Raw genomic sequence first — 24,554 nt, forward strand, 5'->3', positions numbered from 1 at the left:
TTTTAGGTCATGGCAAAAACAAAAACATGAATAACCACATAAATCTTTCTTATAAAGACAAACTATTCTTACTTTCACTGTCATATCCTTTGTAGAGTCTGTTTGCGGCTTTGGGAGGACTGCGGGGTCAGCTATATTTTCAGTTGACTTTTCAACTTTATGACTGTCAAATGGTGTCAACTCTGGAACATCTGATGGCTCTTGAGACTGCTCCTGAACCTGAACTTTCTGGGCAGATGTGGAAGGCTCACTTAGTTTTATTTGGTCTTCAGCATTTGGTATTTTGACAGCAAACTTCTCTGATGAGAGCTGCCTTGGTTCATTTGTAGAAACTGCAACTGTTGCTTCTGAGAGGTCAAGTTTAGACATTTGGGGAATTTGTTCCCCACTTGCCTCTGCTTTCTCTAGTTCTTCTTTTCTGTCAACTGTTACACTTTTGGAAACATTTACACTTGGCAATGTAGGATCGGAGACGATCACTGGTTTAACTGGTTCTGCTGCAGGTTCAACTAAATGTTTGTTTTCCTCTTTTACAGGTGAAACCTTCACTGCTTTGGCTGCAAGTGTAGATTGGACTTCAACCTTTGCTGGAGCTGCCGCCGGTGGGGTTTCTGTTTTTCTTGTTTCACCTGTTGTTACCATTTTGGTCGAGGTCGGCATACTTGGTGGTTTTGTAACCACATCCGCATCATTCGTAGGGGGTGGCTGGGGTTCTGCCTTTTTGGTCGCATGTATGGCTTGGGTCTCTTGTGGTACCGATATGAGTGAAGGCTGAGGCATTTTCCCTGAGTCTCCCAGTTGGCCCAACAAAGCCTTTTGGGTGTGGCAGTTGAGACACAGCCATTCCTTCTGTAACAAAAGATAAACAAGGCATATCAACACCATTACTTCATTTTTACATACAGTATATGAGAGAACATCTTTGACTGCTCGTCAAGGCCTGGAGAGTTATAACAAAAATAGATGGGATCCACCGTGCGCACAAATAACTAACATTAATTTGCGGCTATTTTTTTCCTATATTCACTATTGGACTATATTGACACTAAGTTTATGTTTAGTGATTGCCTGTTCCGACTGCCAAAGTGGGTGGCAAGAGTGCTATTGATTTTCTGGCAGATTTCCTTTGGCAGAAGCTGAGATGCTCAGCTTTCAGCAGCCCATACAGAGCACAACTCTTTATTACACTTGCCCACCGTGTACACACACAACATGTTGACCTGCTGATCTCTAACAGGCAGAGTGCTTTGCTCCAAAAAAAAAAGGAAATGCGAACCTTTCTTTTTCTCATCTGATAAATGGCACAGCAACAAAAATTGAGGTGGAATGAGGTGAAACCGCTTCGTGTGTAATTACCATTCACGGGAAGGAAAAATGTGATTTCAATTAACATCAACGACATTACAAACAATACAATGGTAGGTCAACCCAACAAATCCCAGCTGACATTTCCATTAATAAATAGAAGCTACAAGCTACAGAGCTAATTAAAATGGATGTCCCCAAGGCAACTAAACAGGATGGCAGACACAACGAGATCATAAAAGCTATGCAAAAATTCAGAAATCTGCAATGTTTGTCTACCAGCAGTCAGAAAGCCTCAGTGGACTAACATGAGTTTGAGCAGATGTCATAAAAAAATAAAATAAAATGCTGATATCGACAACTTTAATATGCTACAGAGCACAGTGGGTGGGTAAAGGGTCACATTGGCTGCAACTCAGAAAACGCCTGGAGATAAGCAAAGGCTTAAGGCAGCCCTTACTATTACATCTAGTTTTGTGTCCATTCATAGTGCACTAAACAAATCACAGTCAAATGATACCAATAACTAATTAGCCAAGCGCCTATTGACCTATTATTTGTCCACAGATTTATGAGGTGGTGAAAACTGTGGAAAATATGACTTTTTTTGTGTTTGGAATGTTTGACCTTAAAGCTTTGACCTGTCATTGCTTCATTACATGAGAGGATAGTGGGGGGGAAATCACAGCACTGGGAAGCCCGTAATTTTAGGTTTGAGATAGTTTGTTAAAAATTGATCGTTGACCTAAATACGAAACTGGTAGTGTAGTGTGGTACATGCGGCTGCTTTTAATGACGACTGTGCGGGTTGAATTCCTGCACAGTGACCCAATATGCAGCCACGGCCAGTCCTAAAGGTCCCACGGCCCAGATGAAAAACAAAATGGGTAGGTTAGGTGTGGTGACTCCTAACGGTACAAGCAGACAGTCGCAACAGCTACTGAAGAATAGAGACATTTTTTTTTTATTGGCCTTGTAAAGTCTCTGAAGTCAAATAAGCTACAGTTCGTATTAAATATCAAGTGGTGATTTGTGGGTGTGATGAAGCGAAAAGCAAGTGTTGCAGGCAAAAAAAACAAACAAACAGGCAGACAAGATAAAAATACACTGCAATAAAATAGTCTTCTCTAACACAAACACAAACATCTATGACTCAATGCTGGCACAGACATTGCAAACTGGATAGTACAGCAAGCGTCATTTGCTCTCATCACTCTGAAAATGAACACACATTGAGTGCAGGGTCATTTTTGTCCAAAAACGCACAAAAACCTTCAACTGAGTTCCATCTTTTCATTCTCCTCACAATCATAAGCGTGATACACGTGTGCCCTACTTATCAGGACAACGGTCACTTTGCAGTGTATTTTGATGACATGTGCTTGAAGCACAGTGAGCAATCAAAAGAATCAAATGGAGACATGCTGCTGGCACTCACTTCTTTCAAGCCTTTCAACCCTCTGTCCTATGACCAAAGCCGTGCCCTTTCATGCTATAAAATAAAAGGTTACTCTTCCTGTTTCCACACTTTCAAGCATCTTTAAGGACTACTGCATGGCAATTACATAATTAAGCACATCTATTTTAGGGTTATTCACTTTTTACAAAAATCTGGAATGTGACTCTTGGAAGACAAGGATGTTCAAAAACGCATGCACAAACAAATATATAAACCAACACTTTCGTAGTTAGGTAAAGAGACAGCCTTTTATAGGACAAAAAAACCCAGACCTATTATGCATTTTTCTCACAACTTCAAACAGCTCTCTGGAAAATTCATAAATCGTCTGTAACATGCTTTTGTCAAAATACCCCAAGAATCAAGAATTACAGCACACTTTTACCTTCTTTTTTAGCCTGATTTGGGGGGTAGTGCCGTCTCGTGCAAATGAGTCACTGCTTACTCATTGTGTGCCCAGAGTCTACAAAATACCCCCTAAAAACAATAAAGGCATCGATTGCATTTTCACTCTTGGAGGCAGTACTTCATCACCAAGCAGATCTGTGCACCTGGCGCATGCAGTAGACACATCAACAAATGCAAACACTCTCCCGTTTAAATTTTCCATAATCTATTGATTTACATCAAAATGCGCCCAGCCAATCAGCACAGAAGTATAATGTAATTACATGTAATAATAAAATTAAATACAATTATTGTTTTGTTATATTTCTGTCCATCGATCCACTTTCTATAGGGCGTTTCCTCGAAATAAAGATAAAAAAACTCAAAAAGTGAAATTTGAGCCCAGGACATCTCGACTGTGATGCTAACCACTAGTCCAAGGTGCTGCCCTGATATTTTAGGATTGTCATAAATTGACTGTTCATGATTTTTATTTTCAAATATGTCTGAGTGTCCTTATGCAGCATGAAATGATGATCATTGTCCTTAGAATTAATTTTTTCATTAATTTTAGCGGATAAAAGATTACAGCCCTACATTGAAAAATGAAAAGGGAATGCACACAAAAAGGCAACCTGCACAAACATGTGCATGTGTGTCCTCACAAAGCAAGTACATCCAGTTTGTGTACTGCCCACCCACATATAACAAAAAGGAAATTGAAGAATTACATGGCATCACTGATCTAAGCAATAGAGCAGATGCATCGAGAGGAAGTCTAATGTTATTTTGTGTTTGACGTAATCTGCCTCCTCTCGGCTTTATTGGCATATCGCACGACTTTGCCATCTCAAATCTGTCACGGGCTCTGGCAACCGTGCCCCTGCTTGATTCTCTGCTGTGACATCAGATCTCATCTCACTAATGCTGTTGCACAACAGCCTTAATACAGTTTGTGTATTCCCAGGGGTCTGCTGAAAAGACATGAGCTATGTTACTGTATGTAATGGAAGCACTTGAATGGCCTGGACGGCAAAGGCACAACAGCAGCAACAATCTACCAGTATTAGTCAAATTTGCAAACACACAAAAGGGCGAAACGTGCATCTTTTCCAGTTCCCTGGTGCTTGAATAACCCGTCTGTGACTTTCCTGTCAAAATATCCCAAAGATCAAGAATTATTATTATTATTTTTGCATTTGTATGAGGCATGGGATTAAGAGACTTCCACTCTCTTATTCTCTTCTGAAATTAGCCTGTTTTGAGAAGGAAGTCCTGCCTCATACAAATGAGCCACTGCTCCCCTACCCCCTCCGACTGTGAAGCCAAGCCAGAGTACAGCTTTCGTCACCATGGCAATTAGCTACTTGTTGAACCCCGTGTTCGGACTGAAAAGCAATTACGAATAACAGACAAAGTTGTAATGAACTACGTTGTTGTTTACAGTAGTCGTTATTGGTTATCAAATGTTCTGTCAGGTCATAATGTTGTTGCTCTTTGGTAAAGTAAGTCATGGAGGTCCTTGAAGGCACCATATGGTGGTGGTAATTGGGAGTGAGCTAGCTTGGAGTAAGCCGATCTTAAATGTGTCTGTGAACAAGCCTTTCTGCAATTCTACGCTAAGGGTTAGGTTTAGGCAGCTGGTTGAAGAGCCAGAGCCACTTTCAAGAGGCAGCTCCCAGGGAGCACTGTCTGAAACACTATCCTACAGAGGCACTGTAATTCTTCACCATTTAGACAAAAGCATGTCACGGATTGAACTGTTATAAAACTGTGAAAAGAAATGCCAATATATCTCCTTTAAGTGAAAATGAGAGAGCAAAGTATTGGACTTACCCCTCCTGTATGAGGCATGGGATTAAATCCACAGAGGTTACATACAAGGCTCTTGCATTCGGTGCAGGTGTTATAATTAGGAGGTTCATTGGTGGCCTTGTTGAGTTCAACCTTACAGAGCGGACAGGTGAACAGATCTGCATTGGGAATATCCGCTTTGGGGCTTCCTGACACTTCTGTGACTTCAAATGGCTTTGTCTCTACCTTAGCCTGGGCCAATGTAGCAGCAGGTTTGGCTATTTGAGGTGATTGTGGTTTCTGTGCAGCCTTTGCATGGGAAATCTTGGGAGAGACCAGGGGAGTAGTTTTAGGCTCATCTGGAACAGCCGAGGTTATCAGTGTGGATGCAGAGCTGAAAATTGAGGAGCCAAATCCAAACATTTTCCCGGTGACACTCTCAGCAGGCTTTGCAGAAGGAGTAGGTTGAGTTTTGGGTGCACCGAATCCAAAGAACCCCCCAGACTCCTTCTTTGCAGAAACAGCTGGTGGTGGTGTGGATTTGACAGTAGGAGTTGGAGATTTAGAGGGCTGTTGAGGCGGTTTTCCATCTGGCGGTTTTGCAGCTACTAACTTGACTTCTGGTTTTGGAGTTTGGGAAACGTCCCCAGACTTCCTCCTTGCAGACACAGCTGGTACTGCTGTGGAAGTGACAGGAGGAGTTGGGGATTTAGAAGGCAGTTGAGGTGGCTTTGCATCTGCCGGGTTTGAAGTAACTGCCTTGACTTCTGTTTTTATAGTTTGAAAATCATCTGCCTGTCGCATTTTTCCAGTCTCCTTTGTCTGGTCGGCCACAAACTGGGCCTTTTCTTGACCATCAACCGAAGGATCATTTGGCTTTGGTATCGAACCCTGTTGCAATTGATCCGTCGTTTTGGGTGTTATTACCTGGGGAGCCTTATTTTCCACTTTAGTGCCCTCTTTTGTGATTAGCGTCGACTCCTTGGGCTGGACTACTGTATCCTTTTTTTCAGAATTTGGGGGAGTAATCTTGGGTGGTGGGGGCTGTGGTATCACAGCAGAAGGTCCGATGGGCTCAGAGGCTCCAAGTGCCCTCTTCATCTGACAATTCAAACAGAGCCATTCTTGTACCTTTAAAAAAAGAACGACATAACACAGATTGTTCACCTTTTCATGCCAAACAATCTTTAAAGCATGCAATGTATCCCAGCAGACTTCAGGGCGACAGGGGTCGCCAGTCAATCGCAGGGCACACAGAACCATTCACACTCACATACCACCTATACCGCTACACTATCAGTGACCACCGTTGGTAAGTTACTGAAATGTGCGTAATTTCAGAAAAACACAGACGTACCTCTTTTACATTGGGCATTGGATTAAATCCACACTGGTTACAGACCGTTGCGTTACATTCCGTGCAGGTGTTGAAGTTGGGAGCACCTTTGCCATCCATGTTGAGTTGTACCTTACAGAGTGGGCAGGTGGACTGAGCTGCTTTTAGAGCCCCCTGAGTGTCTGCAGGTGCCTTGGGGGATTCAACCGGCGCTTTAACAACTTTATCTTTTATAAATGAGGGAGTAGTTTTCCCCTGTGGTTTGTCCAGTTTTGCTTCCTCTGTTTTCTGGAGAGCTGGTGCTTTGTTGTCTTTTGCAGGTAATGTTTTAGGAGAGGCAGGCGGTGTTGTCTTAGGAGAGGCCTGCATGGATATCTTGCGTGGCGTCGGTGGTGTCGTTTTAGTTTCATCTTGAACAGCTGAGGTTATCAAACCGGATGCTGAATTTAAGAAGGATGACCCGAAGCCAAACATCTTCCCAGTCACTGATTCAGCAGGTTTGGCGGCAGTGGGTTGTGTTTTAGGACCACCAAAACCAAAGAAGCCTCCCGATTCCTGTATTGCAGGTTGAGTTGTTGGTGGTACAGATTTGTTTGGAGGTTTTATGGCTTTTGCAGGTTGTTGAGAAGTTATTTTTGCTGCTTCTGGTGCTGTTGGTGGAACAACCTTTTCAGTAGAGGTTACAGATTCTAGAGGCTGCTTCTGGGATAATCCAGGATGTACTTTAGGGGTCTTCTCAGGTAAAATAGATGCAACATTAGTCTTCTTGATTGCAGTAGGACCGCTTTTTTCAGGTAATGAAGCAGCTGCAGGTGTTGCCTTGTCATTCAGTTCACCAACAGCTGGGGATTCACTTTCTTTGGTTGTGACAACACTAACAACCTTAATGTTTAATGGAATGGTTTCTTCCTGAGAAGCTGGTATTGCTGTATCTTTTTCCTTTGAGGGGGGGGGTGTTTCTTTGCTCGGGGATGGTTGTGCTTTTATAAGGGGAAGCCCAAGGGGTTCAGAAGCCCCAAGTGCCCTTTGCATCTGACAGTTAAGACACAGCCACTCTTTTCCCTAGCAACACAAAACAGATATCATTATTGGCATTTTCAACAACAAACACAAATTTGATCGATTTGATGCAAAAGCGATAGCTTACTTCTGCTTTATTCGGCATGGGACTAAATCCACATTTGTTGCAGACTGTGGATTTACATGCAGTGCATGTGTTGTAATTGGATAAAACCTTGGAGTCCATATTAAGTTCAACCTTGCAAAGAGGACAATTAGACTGGGTTGCTTTGGGAGGGACTTGGGAGGTCCCTACTTTTGAAGGTTCTTGTGGACGATGGTCCGTTTTCTTTGTTCCTGCCGGAGGAGCTTTGACCTGGGGTTCAGTTTGCTCTGATATCTTTTGCTCAACTGACTTTACCTCCTTTGTGGATGTTTTGAGTGGGGAGACAGCAGGGCTCGACTTGACCGGCGGAATCTGAGATGCTGACACTTTATCTGAGCCTTGCGCCGCGGCGGACATTTTACGAGAACTCGGTGGTGTCGTGCGTGATTCCTCATGAACGGCAGATGTTATCAAAGATGATGCTGAACTCAACAGGGTTGAACCAAATCCCATCATCTTGCCGGACACTGCTTCGGCTGTTTTGGAGACACCTTCTTGAGATTTGTTGTCATCAATCCTTGTTTCTTGAGTTGATTGTACTGCAGAGGGAGCTGATTTGGCAATTGTTTTATAAATGAGGTTAGGCTCCTTGTTTGGGAATTTGGAGGGCTGTTTATTATCTTGATCCACCAATTTTACTATCGTTCCCTGCACTTGCTTATCTGATGGCTCTGTTGTTGCGAGGGAGCTTGGTAAAGGACAATCTTCTTTCTTCTTCAATGAAGATTCCACATCTGTCCAGACAGGAGAAGCTTGTTCAGTCAGTGGTTTGTCAGCAATTGAACCTGCAGTTGACTTCTCTTCAGGTGAAGGTGTCGAGGAGATTTGAACCTCCTTTGTAGGTGGTGATCCAGTTTTAATATCTTTTATCAGGCCTGAGACAGTACCAGGGCTCTTTTCTTTCTTTTGTAATTGTACTGGTGTCGGTTCATCCTTCTGGTTTTTGTCCAGGACATCTGATTTCTGTGTTGAAATTGTATCTTTAATTTGATCGAGAGTGGCAGCAGCTGGGGTCGTCACTTTCTTGGGTGATGGCTGAGGTTTCATCACCGGCGGCTCGGCTACTTTTGTTGCTGAGAGAGCTCTTTGCATCTGGCATGTCAGACATAGCCACTCCTTTTTCTACAATGCAACAAAAGAAAGTCATGAATGTTAAATGTCCTTTTACTTACTGTTGAAAATTTTTTTTTATGTATGTTCATGTATATTTAACTGACTACAATACTTACATACGAGCTTTACTCACCTTTGATACATTTGGCATTGGGTTAAATCCACACTGCTTGCAGACAGTACTCTTGCAGTTGGTGCAGCTGTCATAGTTTGGTAGCTCTTTGGACCCAATGTTGAGTTCAGCCTTACAAAGTGGACAGATGGACTGGAAATCTTTTTGAGATTTGTTCACTTTGGTCTGTTCGGATGAGGATGATTTAGCCATCTGAGCCGGCTTCGTCTGTTGCTCCTTCTTTTGGACAGTTGGGGGTTGACTCTGTTTTGTGGGGGACATCTTGGGTGAAACTGGTGGAGTTGAGTTGATCAAGGTGGAGGCACTGTTGAAAATAGAAGATCCAAAGCCAAACATTTTTACGGTCACTGACTCTGCTGGCTTGGAAGTGTCTGGTTGGGTTTTACTGCCACCAAAACCAAAAAATCCTCCTGACTCAGTGGCATTGCTCTTCTTACGTTCAGCTTGCCCTGTCTGGCCTGGTGATGTTCTGACTCCTGGTATGTTTTTATGATCCTGTGGAGTCTTTTTTACAGGAGCTGAAATGCTGTCTTCCGTACCATCTGGCTTATTAGCAGCCAGAGAAGCTGCAGCAGGCGTTGCTGTCCCAACTGTTGGTTGTCTCTGAGGTGAGATTGTTATCGATGCTACTTTCTTTTCAGTTTCAGCTGTGCTCGTGACATCTTTTGCGGGTACATGTGAGTTGGTAGTCGCAGCTACTGGGGGATGGCTCGCAACTAGAGCATGCCGCATCTGGCAGGTGAGACACAGCCACTCCTGAACCAAAAAAAGTAAGGTTATTTCAATGACAAATGTACTGTATGTGTGATTCCAATGTTTAACAAACAGCAAGTAGAGCATACAAATTAAGACATGCATAATGTTGATAGAAGGAATGGTTCAAAGACTTACAAAAAGTAATTGTTTTTGTATTGTTAAAATATTTAAATTTAAATGTATAGTTTTACCTTTGTTTCGTTTGGCATGGGGTTAAACCCGCACTGATTACATACAGTGTTTTTGCATTCAGTGCAGGTATTGGAGTTGGCTTGGTGCAGTCCAACTTTACAGAGTGGACATGTAGAACCTGGTTTAACAGCTGACTTGGTAGCTTCTGCAGGCTTTGGAGGTTTTGTTGTCTTATTATCTCCTGTAGTTGAACCTGATGGAGGGGTGTTAGCCTGCTGTGTTGACTCTGTTGACTTCTTCTGCGGCTCTTGCTTCTGAGAAGTATCAGATTTAAGCTCCTTCGCAGGGGACCTTTTGGGAGAAGCTGGCGGAGTGGTCTTTGGCTGATCCTGAACAGCCGTTGTTATTAATGAAGTTGCTGAGCTGAAGACTGAAGAACCAAAACCAAACACCTTTCCTGAAACTGAATCAGTAGGCTTTTCTGCATTCGGCTTAGATTTGGTAGCACCCACGCCAAAAAATCCTCCAGTCTCTTGCTGATTTGCTGAAGTGGCATTGCTCTGCTTGTGTCCATTTTGGCTTGCCTGATCTGGTGATTTCTCAGGAACGGGCTTCTCATTTTTCTGTTGTGTTCTTGCATCAGGTGCTGGGCTAACCAACTTCACTGAGGTGATGGAAGTTTCAGGTTTGTTTGACGTAACTGAAGCTGTGGATGACTTTTCCTGTGGGTGTTCAGCAGTGTTGAGAGTTGACTTTGTTTGCGATGTAATCGGTTTGGTGGTGTCTGTTGACTTGACCGCAGCTGGAGCGTTACGATTTGCTGCTTGATCCTGATTTTGAGAAACTGGTTGCCCAGATGCTTCAACTGCTCTTTTCATCTGACATGTAAGACACAGCCATTCCTTTTTCTGAAATAAAGCAAAAATATATCAAAGAAATACAAATACATACAGAATTTACAGAGTATAGAGTTACCTCTCCAATGGGCACTGGGTTAAATCCACATTTGTCACAGACAACAGTCTTACACTCGGAGCAGGTACTGTAATTTGGAGGTTCTTTAGTGCCAATGTTTAGTTTGACATGACATAGTGGACAGTTTTCCTGGTGTCCATTAGGATGGGTGTGGGACATTATGGCTGCTTTTGGTGACTGTGATGAATCTTGATGATGCTTGCTCTGATTTGATTCTTCGTTTTTCTTGACCTCCTGAGCGAGACTTCCGTGTCCTTTCGCTGGTATTTTGCTGGGGGAACCCGTTGACGTACTTTTGGGAGAAACGTTAAGCCCAGCTGCCATCTTTGAGGAGACCTGCACTGGGGCGGACATCTTGCGAGAGTTTGGAGGTGTTGTGCGTGACTCTTCCTGAATAGCCGTTGATATCAAAGTAGATGCCGAGCTGAAAATGGAAGAACCAAAGCCAAACATCTTCCCAGTGATTGAGTCTGTTGTTTTGGATGCATCGGAAGTGGTTTTAGGGCCACTCGAGCCAGATTGGTTGTATGGTTTCTGGGTATCTGAAGTGACTTTGCTCTGTTTTGGACCAGAATGAGTGGTCGGGTCTGCTGGTTTCTGAGAGCCTGACTTCATTTGAGGTTCCTGGTCAGAAACTGGGGTACCCTGTTTATTCTGTTCTGGTTCTTTAGCAGTTAAAGGCTGGATCCTCTGGGGTGTACTCAGTATGGAACCGTCCTTCATATTACCAGGTCCTACAGTCTGCATTTTTGGAAGCATGTCAGAGTTCAATATATCCTTCTTGTTTTTTTCAACTTCATTTGAAATGACTGTCTTCTGAGGTATGGATGATGGAGGGGTTTTATTTACTGCATTGGGTGGTTTCATTGGAGTTTCAGAAGCATTCATAGCTCTTTGCATCTGACAGTTCAAGCATAGCCATTCTTTTACCTAAAAAAAGCAAATACTGAGAATAAGAAAAGCAAACATTTACATTAATTGCATATTGTTGTTGAGCAATGACAAGCATCTATCCATCCAGCCATGCATTTTCTATAGCAATTGTTCTCATTACGGTCATAGTTACTGAAAATGGAGCCTAAGCTAGCTGACTTCGGGCTAAAGATGGGCTACACCCTGGACGAGTCACACATATAGACAGACTACCATTCACCCTCCCCCCTGGACAATTTAGACTGTCCAATTAACCTAACATGAATGTTTCTGGAATGTGCAGTAAGAGTAAACCGGAGAGTCCCCAGAGAAAACCCACGAAAGGATGGGGAGAACATGCAAACTCCACACAGAGATGTTTAAAACCTGGCTCTCCTGACTTTGAGGAAGATGTGCTAAGCAGTACATTACAATAATAAATGAGAATATAGGTTTTAATTACCTTTGACAGATTTGGCACAGGACTAAATCCGCAACGGTTACAAACAGTTTTTTTGCATTCCGTGCATTTGCTGTAATTGGGAGGATCCTTTGAGTCAAAATTAAGTTCAACCTTACATAGAAGACAAGTAGATTGTCCTTCTTTGGGTGAAATCTGGGAAATAGACAACTCGTTTGAATGATCTGATGGGGGTTTAGATGGTAACAATGTGGATGATTTGGGCTCTTGTTTCTTTTCCGGTTCTTGCTCCTGAGCAAGAGCTGATTTAGTCACCTTTGTGGAAGGCATTTTGGGGGACAGCGGGGGTGTAGTTTTAGGCTCCTCTTGGCCGGCTGAGTTGATTAAAGTCGATGCTGAGCTGAAGATTGAAGAGCCAAAGCTAAACATTTTCCCGCCTATTGAGTCAGTCGGTTTGACTGCGTCAGCCTGGAGTATTGGACTGCGGGATTCTTCTTGTGCCTTTGAAGCAGAATTAGTCTGTTTTAGCCCATACGTAATTGTTGCTTCCGAGGGCTTTTGAGGTCCCTTCTTCTGGTCTTCCGATGGAGCTTTTGGACCTAAAGCTGGAGTGAGACTTTTTTCTTGTGCAACATCTGTCTTTGCAGATTCCTTTCGAGGAGTCTCCTTCACTTTGGACTCAGCAGGTGTTGGGCTGTCCTTCGCTTGAGATTTTTGCTGTTTCTCCTTCTTGGCGATCATCATCATGGGTGTTCCTGGAGGATCTGATGCTCCCAGGGCTCGTTGCATTTGACAATTGAGGCATAACCACTCCCTCACCTATAAAAGAGTACATAGTGTTTGTTAAAAATAACAAGAGCATGAATAAACCAAATAAATCGGCTTACCTCCTTCACATTTGGCACGGGGTTGAATCCACATTGGTTGCATACAGTGTTTGTACACTCTGTACAGGTGTTGTAGTTGGGCGCATCTTTTGAGCCAAGATTGAGGTGTGATTTACAGACAGGACAAGATGACTGAACAGGTTTGGAAATACCTAAGGGAACCAATGCGTTCTTTGTTGGCTCTGATGAAAGTTGGTCTCCTTTCGGCTGCTGGCTTTGTTCTGTTTTCTTTTCTGGCTCTGGTTTCTTTACCGAAGTGGAACCTTTTGAAGCAGGCATCTTGGGGGAAGCCGGTTCTGGTGTCGGTTTTGGTTCATCTTGCACAGCAGAGGACATCAAAGTGGATGCAGAGCTGAATATGGAGGAACCAAATCCGAACATCTTCCCTGTCACTGACTCGGTAGGCTTAGTAGTGTCGGGCTGCTTTTTAGGACTGCCAAAACTGAAGAATCCACCTGACTCTTGCTGTGGAGCTTCATTGGCATTGTCCTGCTTTTGTGATTGCTCTGTTTTTTTCTGGAGATCTGCCTTCACGTTGTCCTGCTGTGCTTTCTGAGCAGGAGCTGGGCTGGCCTGTTTCTGACTGTCTTTTGCTTTAACAGCTTCAGCCTTAGATGACTGTGCTCCCGGAGTCCTCTGTGGAGAGCCCGGCACAGGAGTCTTTTGCAGTGCAGGCTGTCCAGGAGTCCTTTTCGATGGGGAAGTGGCCAACTGGTCGTCTTTAGGAGATTCGATTCCTCTCGTCGCACGTTTCACCTGGCAGTTCAGACAAAGCCACTCCTTGCCCTTAAACAACACAACAAATTAAGGTTAATTAGTCCATACTATAAGCCACATTTACACCAAGCAGTTCAGTGAATTTGTATTTGTGTCCTCATTAGGGTCGCGGTTAATCTTGAGTCAATCCCAGCTGACTTTGGGCGAGAGGGGAGGTACACCCTGGAGTGGTCGCCAGTCACTCGCAGGTCACATAAAAACAAAAAAAATCACATTCACATTCAAACTCACATTGAAAACGATGGACAATTTAGAGTCTCCAATGAACCTAACATACATGTTTGTGGAATATGGGTGGGAGCCATGGTACCTGGAGAATACTCAACTCCACACAGAAGGGCCTAAGCAGGAATTTGAAACCTGAACATCTCAACTGTGAGGCTGATGTGCTAACCACTACTTACTGTCAACAAGAAATATGGCTTCCAGTCCTCTTTCAATCTTATCAAATGCCACTATTTTTTTCCTTCCATTTATTTTATTCCATGGTAACACTGAGACAGTTCTTTGTTGACCAAACAACTGGCAGCAAGTATCCCAAACGTAACAAAACCACAGGGCTAAAAAAAAGGGACACTGAAAAGTTGGATGCATTGGGATCTTTTAAATCATAGAAACACAGCAGACTGAACTCAACCAACAATTAAAAAAAACGAAAAGAGGGAATAGCGTATAAAGAAAGACATTCATTTAGGTAAGAATGAGACTCAATTACTGTATATGTAATGTTTTTTGTTTTTTTTGTTTTTTTTTTAGCACAGAGTAATTTTATAGCAAGATTCAACTCTGCACATCATGGTGATGAGTGTGAAGCAGCAGCCTCTGGGTGTCGTTGGAAAGCTCGCCCTTACGAACCGCACATTGTTCATTGAACTACAGAGTCGAGTGTCAGGTCCTTTGTGCTTCAGACTGCCAGTAAAATGCCTTATCTATTTACTTCAGTGTGTGTTCGCTTGCCTGCGTACTATGAGCCTGCGAGGTGTGGATGTGTATTTTTAGCGTCGAGGCAAGCATCTGAAGTCTGCTTTTGAGCAGTGTTTAAGAGAGGTTATAGAAAGCTAGAGTTGAATTGGAATTAAATGTTTGTCATCGATGACACCGCAGAATAATAATGATATTGCGTTTGGTCTGTGAGTAATCCTCCTTCAGCAATGTCGGATCAAATAGATACACAATTGTTTAGTTAAATAGAAAAAAATACTGCAGAACTGTCAGATTCAGTCAGACTCATCCAGCAATTGTAACAATGAACGTACCCCAGACTGAGCCCACTCACTCAGAAAAACAAAGCGACTTGCTTTCAATCAGTGACGTTATATCACGTCTCGGCAAAATTTGGTATTCTCAGGGCACATTTGATTTTTATAATGGACAAATGAGTCAAGTCATTTGAAGATGAGGTTGAAAAGAATAGAAGTTAAAATGTATTAATAGTTTTAAAAATAAATTATTTCATCCTTGAATTTTAATTGCATTATTTATAATTAATTTGATAGTCAATTAACCAACTATTCAGTAAAAACAAAAGCCAGTGCAATTGTTTATTTTAAAATATTTTGTAATTATTGTTTACAATAAATACATTTAACAAATTATTTGATGAGAAAAATTCATAATAAATAAATGAATAATGAAAATGTTTTAATTAACAAATTAAATAAAATGTAAAATCAGGGAAGAGCAAAGTATGACCGCAGACCACATATGACTCACTTTTTTCTTTAATCCAGCCCAAGGAGCATTTACATAATCAAGAGCCGCCTAATATTTATTTTATTAGTTTAGCCATTCATAACTAAAATTGGTTACTAAAAATGCATTTTTTTATTTATCTCATTAAATAATTGTTTAATTGATTCATATTAAATAATAGAATTTAAAAATGTAAAATAAACTATTATTAATAGATTTTCTATAAGCCATTTTATTTAAAAATGGTTTTTTTCAATCAATTAATCAAATTAATTATAAATTAAAATTTTAAGTGAATTATTATTTTATTATTAAATTAAACTATTTTACAGACATTACCTATAATAATTTAACTTCGACCATCCTTCTGATTAAAAAATAAATAAAAATAAAATAAAAAATAAAATGTGGCCTTAGTGCACAGAGGTTTGCACACCCTGAGACGTAATTAATGCAACAAATATTACAGGACCCTTGATAATGTGATCATGGCACTATTACTGTTGGTTGATAGGGCTGTTGTTGTTGTGCTCATTGTTCTCTCGTCCCTCCTCCGACTGCCCAAACCCTCTATCCTATTTTCTCTCTCTATCTAGACTCAGTCCCTTGGCTCTGTCTCTCCATCTCAAAATAACCAGTCGACGCAGATGTTCTGTTCAAGGTTTCTTCCTTTGAGGGAGTTTTTCCTTGCCTCCCTTGCAAAGTGTTTGGGATTCATTTGGTTTTCTTTAATGAATGAGGAGTGTGGTTCTTGACCTGCTCAATGTGCAAAGCACATTGTGAATTGACGCTATGTAAAGATAAATGACTTAATATAAAAGCAAGGTGGGACGGATTAAAGAACATAGCAGGAGTTATGTTCTTCCCGGGCCATATTTAGCCCACACTTTCCTTGTACAACCCCAATTCCAATGAAGTTGGGACGTTGTGTGAAACATAAATAAAAACAGAATACAACGATTTTCAAATCATGTTCAAGCTATATTTAATTGAATACACTACAAAGACAAGCTATTTAATGTTCAAACTGATAAACTTGATTGTTTTTAGCAAATAATCATTAACTTATAATTTTATGGCTGCAACATGTTGCAAAAAAGCTGGGACAGGTGCCAAAAAAGACTGTGAAAGTTGAGGAATGCTCATCAAACACCTGTTTGGAACATCCCACAGGTGAACAGGCTAATTGGGAACAGGTGGGTGCCATGATTGGGTATAAAAAGAGCTTCCCTGAATTGCTCAGGCATTCACAAGCAAAGATGGGGCGAGGTTCACCTCTTTGTGAACAAGTGCATGAGAAAATAGTCAAACAGTTTAAGTACAATGTTCCTCAACGTACAATTGCAAGGAATTTAGGGATTTCATCATCTACCATCCATGATATCATCAAAAGGTTCCGAGAATCTGGAGAAATCACTGCATGTAAGCGGCAAGGCCGAAAACCAACATTGAATGCCTGTGACCTTCAATCCCTCAGGCCGCACTGCATCAAAAACCAACATCAATGTGTAAAGGATATCACCACATGGGCTCAGGAACACTTCAGAAAACCAATGTCAGTAAATACAGTTCGGGGCTACATCCATAAGTGCAACTTGAAACTCTACTACGCAAAGCAAAAGCCATTTATCAACAACAACCAGAAACGCCGCCGGCTTCTCTGGGCCCGAGCTCATCTATGATGGACTGATGCAACACACATCTTACACATCTGTGAAGGCACAATTAATGCTGAAAGGTACAGGTTTTGGAGAAACATATGCTGCCATCCAAGCAACGTCTATTTCATGGACACCCCTGCTTATTTCAGCAAGACAATGCCAAACCAAATTCTGCGCGTGTTACAACAGCGTGGCTTCGTAGTAAAAGAGTGCTGGTACAAGACTGGCCTGCCTGCAGTCCAGATCTGTCTCTCATTGAAAATATGTGGCGCATTATGAAGCGTAAAATACGACAACAGAGACTCCGTACTGTTGAACAGCTAAAGCTGTACAAACAAGAATGGAAAAGAATTCCACCTACAAAGCTTCAACAATTAGTGTCCGCAGTTCCCAAACGTTTATTGAATGTTGTTCAAAGAAAAGGTGATGTAACACAGTGGTAAACATGACCCGGTCCCAGCTTTTTTGGAACGTGTTGCAGCCATAAAATTCTAAGTTAATGATTATTTGCTACAAACAATAAAGTTTATCAGTTTGAACATTAAATATCTTGTCTTTGTAGTGTATTCGATTAAATATAGGTTGAACATGATTTGCAAATTATTGTATTCTGTTTTTATTTATGTTTAACACAACATCCCAACTTCATTGGAATTGGGGTTGAATGATAAAATCCATATGAGTCTGTCTTACCTCCTTAACATTTGGCATGGGGTTAAATCCACACTGGTTGCAAACAGTGGTCCTGCATTCAGTACAGTTGCTGTAGTTGGGAGGGTCCTTGGAGCCCATGTTGAACACCATCTTACAAAGAGGACAAGAGGATTGGCCTTTTTTGAGAACGTGGACGGGTGATTGCGGAAGGTCCGACGGAGAACGTCCTCCAGTAGGAACCCTGGCCTCTTCCGGTTGTAGTTTCTTCTCCTGGACGGCAGCAGGTTTGGTCTGCAGTTTGGGAGAAATTGGCGCTGTGGTTTTGGGCTCATCCTGAACCGCCGAGGTTATCAGTGTCGATGCGGAGTTGAAAATGGAGGAACCGAATCCAAACATTTTCCCTGTCACTGACTCCTCGGGCTTTGTGGTTTTCGACGCACCAAAGCCGAACAAGCCTCCAGACGCCTGTTCATTGGCTGCACCTGGGCCGGTTTTCTCTGGGTGTTGTTTCTGGGAGTCTGGGCCGGTATGTTTGGGACTTGCTTGGCCTTTAGGTGCTTCACTTTTGGCTGCTGATGTATTTTGAGTCCTGTTGGGTGAACCTGATTCAGCAGGCGATGGCATTTTGGAGGGGGATGGCGTTGGCATTTTCGGTCCTTCAACTCTCTTTATCTGGCAGGTGAGACAAAGCCATTCGGAAGCCTGGAGAGCATGAAGACGAACAGAGATTCATAAAAATGATTAAATGTTCCCAGATGAATTCAGAATTCTTAATTGGCATTATTAACAGGAGAAAAAATACACACACTCTGTACTTAAGTACAACTGCAGAAACTGGTAGAAGTATTGATTTAACTCCTGTTAAGTAAAAAAGTAAAACCTGACAAAAGTAAAAAATACATTTTTATTGTCAGTTTTATACCATTTTGATACAGTACATAACTTGGCATGGTGGAAAGAAAAGTGTGTATTCTCTCTTATTAACTTAGTGCTCATGTTGGAGGCGTTTTTTTTTGTTTGTTTGTTTTTTTGTTGTTGTTTTTTTTTTAAACCAGGGTAGCTACATTGGCTGGACTTCAAAATGTGTTCCCATAGCTTTGGTAACATTATGAGCTGATTAACAAAAAATACTAAATTAGCTAATGACAACAACTGAAAAAATACACCTTACTTGTATGTTTTTTTTTTTCAAATTAGGCGGGGAATTTTTTAAAAGCCAGATTATCGTGTTTTTTTAAAAGCTTCCAGATGACAAAATGCATTCGTTATGAATCATTTTTGTAGCCAACAACATCAAACAATTATAATTAATCAAGCCATGGATGACAAACTCCCTGGCTACTGGGAGGGTAGTAATTGGTGTCAAGGAAGTATGTTGATGTGATACATCTCGACAGAGAGTCGAACATATTTGTATTTTGAGGAGTTGCTCAAGTCTTCATAGCAAGTACACATGCACTTCCGACGCATTTTAACTTCAAATCAAGTAATCAAATGCAGGTCATCTGAAAGCTATTTATATTTTAGAAAATGGTGAGTTTGCAATGATGTCAAAGATGTACTAACCACAAACCACTAATCCACCTATATCAGTGATTCCCAACCTGTGTGCCGTGAGAGAGCATCGGATGTGGCGTGGGAAATCCTCCACAGTCACTTAATTCATCCGAAAATTATTTATTTACAAAGAATGTACAGCATATCTTTGTTCATCTATCTCTGCCGGTGGTGTATAGTGACAAGATTGCAAGTAACCTGTGTATCCACTGTGGGTGACATTTTTGTTTGATGGTATGTCGTGTGATTGTTTCTAATGTAAAATAATGTGCCTCGGCTCAGTAAAGGTTGGGAAACACTGTATTTGTCTGGGGAAGATCTAGAAATTACTTACATCAGCGTCTGGGGGGCTGAAGCCACACAGGTTGCACACTTGAATTTTACACCGTGTGCACTCTTTATGGTTTGGTGCTTCCTTGGTGTGCATATTGAGTTTGGTCGTGTTGCAAACGGGACAAATTGAAGACCCTCGCGTAAGGTCCGGCATGACGGGTCCTTTTGGGCCTCGTTGCTGGGCCTGCTGCGCTGCGCCCTTAGATGAAGCCTGTTGTGGGGTGACTTTGGGGTAACTCTGTTCTTGAGGGGATGGCTTCGGTGACCCCTGTTGTTGCAGAGACGGTTTAGGTAGTCCTGATTGTTGCTGAGATTGTATAGGGGGCCCCTGCTGTTGCACAGATGGTTTAGGTTGCCCCGTTTGTTGCAGGGATGGTTTGGGGGATCCCTGCTGTTGTGGGGATAGTTTAGGTGTTCCCTTTTGTTGCGGGGATGGTTTAGGGGATCCCTGTTGTTGCTGTTGCTGTCCAACCTTGGCCGTTCCGAGCTGGGGCTCTTGCATTCTAGTTCCCGCTCTAGCTACGTCACCGTGAGCGTGTGGTGGACCTCCGGGCTTGGTTGCACCTTGTTGCTGCGAGCCTTTCGGTTGACCTTCAGGCTGTTTCGGGGGTCCCGCCTGTCCATTGCCATGCAGCTGCGGTGGTCCCTGTTTTGCAGGTGGCTGGCTCCTCTGCACAGGACTGCCCTGGTTGGATTTCGGGGCTCCCTTCTGTTGTGGTTGGCCTTTACTGGGGTCCGCACCTGTCTGATGCTCTCCACTTTTCTGGCTTTTGTCCGCGTCACCATCATCGCCAAATAGACCAAACTTGTTGACAGCAGAGGACACAGCACTGAGCGGGTTGGTCCCACTGAGGAATTTGGAAGAAAACATATTGCGATCTTCCTCCTCCTCGTCTCCTTCCTCTTCTGTGTAGGAGCTGGAGTCTACAGAAGCTTCTGAGTCAGAGCAGGAGCCACTGTCTGTTCCCTCTCCTGGCGCTCCGGCCGGAGCCTGGGGGGGTGCTGGAGTGGGTGCTGAGAAGAGAGCATCGACGGCCCCGCTGCTGCTGCTGCTGCTACTCCCTGGACTCTCCTCTGGCTCGGCATCTACATGAGACTTCCTGGGGAGGGAGGAGGGGGAGATGGAGGAGCAGGGGAGGTCAGGTTTGACGAGGTACAAGATGGAGGGATAATGGAAGGGAAGCAAATTAACATCAATTCAATCTCTGTATCAGTGTGTTTGACTCCAAACATGAATGTTGAATGCAAAGAGCATACACGATGTCTTATGATTTCCTACAGCACCGGTGTCTGTGGGCAAGATCCAGATCCTCCCTGTCATCATCAAAAATGATGTCCCGCAAACGTTTGCCACAATTTTTCCTTCACTTGACTTCAAAACTAGTTTTCCATCATACAAATGATAACTAACCAAAAGCAGAGGCAATTATGTAACATGATGGGGCGATTGTGACGGTCCCCACACCGAGCATATTAGAAAAGGAACAACTGTAAACTTTGAAACACCTAGTCCGTATACAATCACAGTGCAGCTCAGCTTCTGACTATAGTTAATGGTCCGGTTTAAGGGCCCTCTGTTGTTGCTGGTAGGGTTTAGATAGAAAACGTTTGATGCTGGAATGGCAGTTTTGTAAATTGCAAGCTTATTCCCATTAATTCCTGTATATTTCCATATATTCTAGTTTAGTGATTCCCAAAGGGGTCCCTCTATTGGTATACAACAGAATTACTAAATTAAACACAGTCATGCATCCATCCATTTAAAACATGAAATACAATCAATGAATGAAACTATCTCATCAACCATTGGCAATAATATATAGGGCATTACAAATGACGTTGAGACTGTTTGTAGGTAGCTTTGTGTAGCATTTAAAAGCATTAGACAGTGGCAGGCTGGGACGGGTCTTGGTAACTAAACCAACCCATAAAGAGCTCGACCAAATTATTATCATGGCTATCATGGTTAGAGCATCATCCTCACAGTTCTAAGGACCCGGGTTCAATCCCTGGCCCCGCCTGTGTGGAGTTTGCATGTTCTCCCCGTTCCTGCGTGGGTTTTCTCCGGGCACTCCGGTTTCCTCCCACATCCCAAACAAATGCATTAATTGGAGACTCTAAATTGCCCTGCAGGTGTGACTGTGAGTGTGACTGGTTGTTTGTTTGTATGTGCTCTGCGATTGGCTGGCAACCAGTTCAGGGTGTACCCCGGCCTCCTGCCTGATGACAGCTGGGATAGGCTCCATCACGCCCGCGACCCTAGTGAGGAGAAGCGGCTCAGAAAATGGATGGATGGATGGATGAAGGAGAAGAGAGTTAGCCGAGCACAAGTGCTATCAGTGGCTACTTTGGTCGCGCTGGTAAGGCAACAGCAGACTTGGAAGTACAGTGAACCCGCGCTATGTCGTTCTTTCTGTCACTGCAGTGTGTGGCAGCTGACGAAGTTGTTAGCAATGAATGCATGAAACCAATGCATCTCAAACTCCATCTCACAACCAAACACACTGCACTTAAGGACAAACCAGTGGATTGTTTTTGTTTTCCGTAAACCTTCAGTTGTATTTAATTTTTAAGCTAATTTCTTCTGAACGGATTGTTTTTAAACATTTATTTAGGTACAATTTTTACTTAACTTTTTTGTGCAATACATCTTAATTTGTTCATGATTTAAGTATTTTTTTAATATTTAAAAACTAAGAATTTTCAAATTGTACACAATGTGACAGTGGCTTACAATAATAAGAATAAGAAAAAGAAGGAATAAAACCTCTGCCTCGTTTTTTATATTCACTTAGGCCTACTACACGAATAGCAAAAATCCGTGAGGAATTTGTACCCCTTTTAAAAGGTTTAAAATTGCCTAAAGATGCCACAACATGGTGGCAAAGCACTACTTATGTCCAAATTAAACTCCCCAACATACTTCCTTGACACTAAGATGACACCAAATGGCGCCAAAGCGATGTTAGCACAAAAACAATTTTTATTTATTTTTTTAGCAAATAACAGAAAATCGTTCTCCCTCCCAAAAAAATGCAAATGAGTGAAGTTGTGAATGCGGAATCGCGAATATGCGAGCATTCACTGAGTTGGGGGTAAAGAGACACACTGTTCTAATAGTTTTCCGATAATCCCCATTGGCAGCGTACCCATAGCTCATTGTGACCAATAAAGATTTTTGAATTAATAATGAACACCGTGACCAAATTTCAGCACAGTCTGACTTGTGTCATTTAACCAGTCACTGCAAGCGCACTAACTAACCACTCACAGTACGATGCCACCCAATCATCTCCCCTTGTTACACGCCGATTATTACTCGGCGTCCACTCATGCTGTTACATATGTGATTAATTCTGCACACACACACACACACTCCAGTAATGTCCGGTTTGCATATCACTCCGAGCCATTGGAGATCAAGGTTGGCACTGTTGCTTGTGCGTGGAGCGGGTCGGAACCAGCTCGGGTGAGCACCGCATGCCCATTACAAGCGTGACAGATCCATCATTATATGGGACAATGTGTACATGTGAAATTAAATGACAATTGGTCATTGTCATTTAATGACAATGGGGGGAGGGCTGCAGATTGCTCACTGGATCCGATGCAAATTTTATCGAGCATCACCTCTTTCTTTGTATTCATGATGAGGACATAAAATTGCATTGCAGCAGCACTGGTCCAGTCCCCTTGCTTACCTCCCCCCTAACACATGACATTTTGCAGCCAATCCACAACATCACACAAGAATCCCACGACAACATGTGAAACGCTTGGTGGGAGATTGTGAAGCGTGACGGATGAGAACGGAGTCATCCTCCACATTTCTGTGCGCGTGCCCTTGACCGGGAGCTACATTTCACACTCATTTCCTTTAAAATTAATCCAACATTAAAAGATCACAGGAGGAGGGAAGCACTGTCCACGCTGTGTGGCGTTGGGGGGGGGGGGGGGGGGGGGGGGAGATGAAAAAGAGCGCTCCGCATCTCCTCCCACCCCGCAGCATCCTTCACCCTGCGCGGCCACAATGTCAAATGGCAAGTCGCATCCTCGATTTTCCGCGGATGTAAACAAGGCGAATACCTTCAGTGAGATCCGATCCGTGTGGCCATCCTGCTCGCCGATGATGGGCTCGCCGTGTGCGGGGCTGGAGAGAGCAGGAGGGCACAGGGGCAGCGGCGGACGGAGGGAGCGATGATCAGCAACATCGTCCAGAGGATGATTGGGGGGAAAAAAAAAAAAAAAAAACTCCCTCTGCAGTGCGCATGCGTCGCATCTGACAGGTGATCACAATGCACGGCCAACAAAATTAAAGGAGACGCGACTCACGTGACCAAACGAAAAGCCTCTTTAAAAAGGCAGCTATTGCAATATGATTATTTTCAGAAAGAGTAAACATGCTATTGAAAATGCAAACCGTTATTGGCACATATGGATATTAATGAATATACTTCTGGTGTCTTGAAGATGCAACTGGACATTTTGACGTACATATTTATTGGACACTCTATTAGGTACACCTGCATCATCAAAGGGCTGTATTAAAAAAAATGCCATTATAAAGCTATTAAACAAAAACATAGTATATAATAATAATAATAATAACAATGTTTTATAAAATAGTACAGTTTCAATAATATATATAATAATATGCTATAAAATAATACAGTTGCAATATCATTTAATAATAATAATAAAAATAATAATATAATAAGGAGGCGGCACGGTGGACGACTGGTTAGAGCGTCAGCCTCACAGTTCTGAGGACCCGGGTTCAATCCCCGGCCCCGCCTGTGTGGAGTTTGCATGTTCTCCCCGTGCCTGCGTGGGTTTTCCCCGGGCACTCTGGTTTCCTCCCACATCCCAAAAACATGCATTAATTGGAGACTCTAAATTGCCCGTAGGCATGACTGTGAGTGCGAATGGTTGTTTGTTTCTATGTGCCCTGCGATTGGCTGGCAACCAGTTCAGGGTGTACCCCACCTCCTGCGCGATGATGGCAGGGATAGGCTCCAGCACGCCCGCGACCCAAGTGAAGAGAAGCGGCTCAGAAAATGGATGGATGGATAATAATAAGGTCTTTATAAAATAATCCATCCATC

The 24,554-nt window shown here is 42.7% G+C and overlaps 1 protein-coding gene across 13 annotated transcripts in view; it reads right to left on the reverse strand.

Moving 5' to 3' along the window:
• Positions 1-23,659, reverse strand: part of pclob (piccolo presynaptic cytomatrix protein b) — a 58,188-nt gene extending 34,529 nt beyond the window's left edge. For all 13 annotated transcript variants that reach the window (XR_009768613.1, XR_009768614.1, XM_061677765.1 and 10 more), the window contains exons 1-12: positions 23,536-23,659; positions 19,451-20,549; positions 17,599-18,261; positions 12,776-13,561; positions 11,931-12,707; positions 10,556-11,485; positions 9,640-10,488; positions 8,693-9,448; positions 7,429-8,568; positions 6,303-7,343; positions 4,988-6,076; positions 73-849 (exon numbers count right to left, since the gene is read on the reverse strand). Coding sequence is in view for 11 of the 13 variants with exons in the window: in XM_061677765.1 (XP_061533749.1) it covers positions 73-849; positions 4,988-6,076; positions 6,303-7,343; positions 7,429-8,568; positions 8,693-9,448; positions 9,640-10,488; positions 10,556-11,485; positions 11,931-12,707; positions 12,776-13,561; positions 17,599-18,261; positions 19,451-20,320 (9,678 nt within the window). In the remaining 2 variants the exon portion in view is untranslated. The remainder of the gene's footprint in view (positions 1-72; positions 850-4,987; positions 6,077-6,302; positions 7,344-7,428; positions 8,569-8,692; positions 9,449-9,639; positions 10,489-10,555; positions 11,486-11,930; positions 12,708-12,775; positions 13,562-17,598; positions 18,262-19,450; positions 20,550-23,535) is intronic.
• Positions 23,660-24,554: the final 895 nt, after the last annotated feature.

This window comes from Phycodurus eques, chromosome 5 (assembly GCF_024500275.1).
Source record: "Phycodurus eques isolate BA_2022a chromosome 5, UOR_Pequ_1.1, whole genome shotgun sequence".
In the NCBI taxonomy this organism is placed as follows: Eukaryota; Metazoa; Chordata; class Actinopteri; order Syngnathiformes; family Syngnathidae; genus Phycodurus; species Phycodurus eques.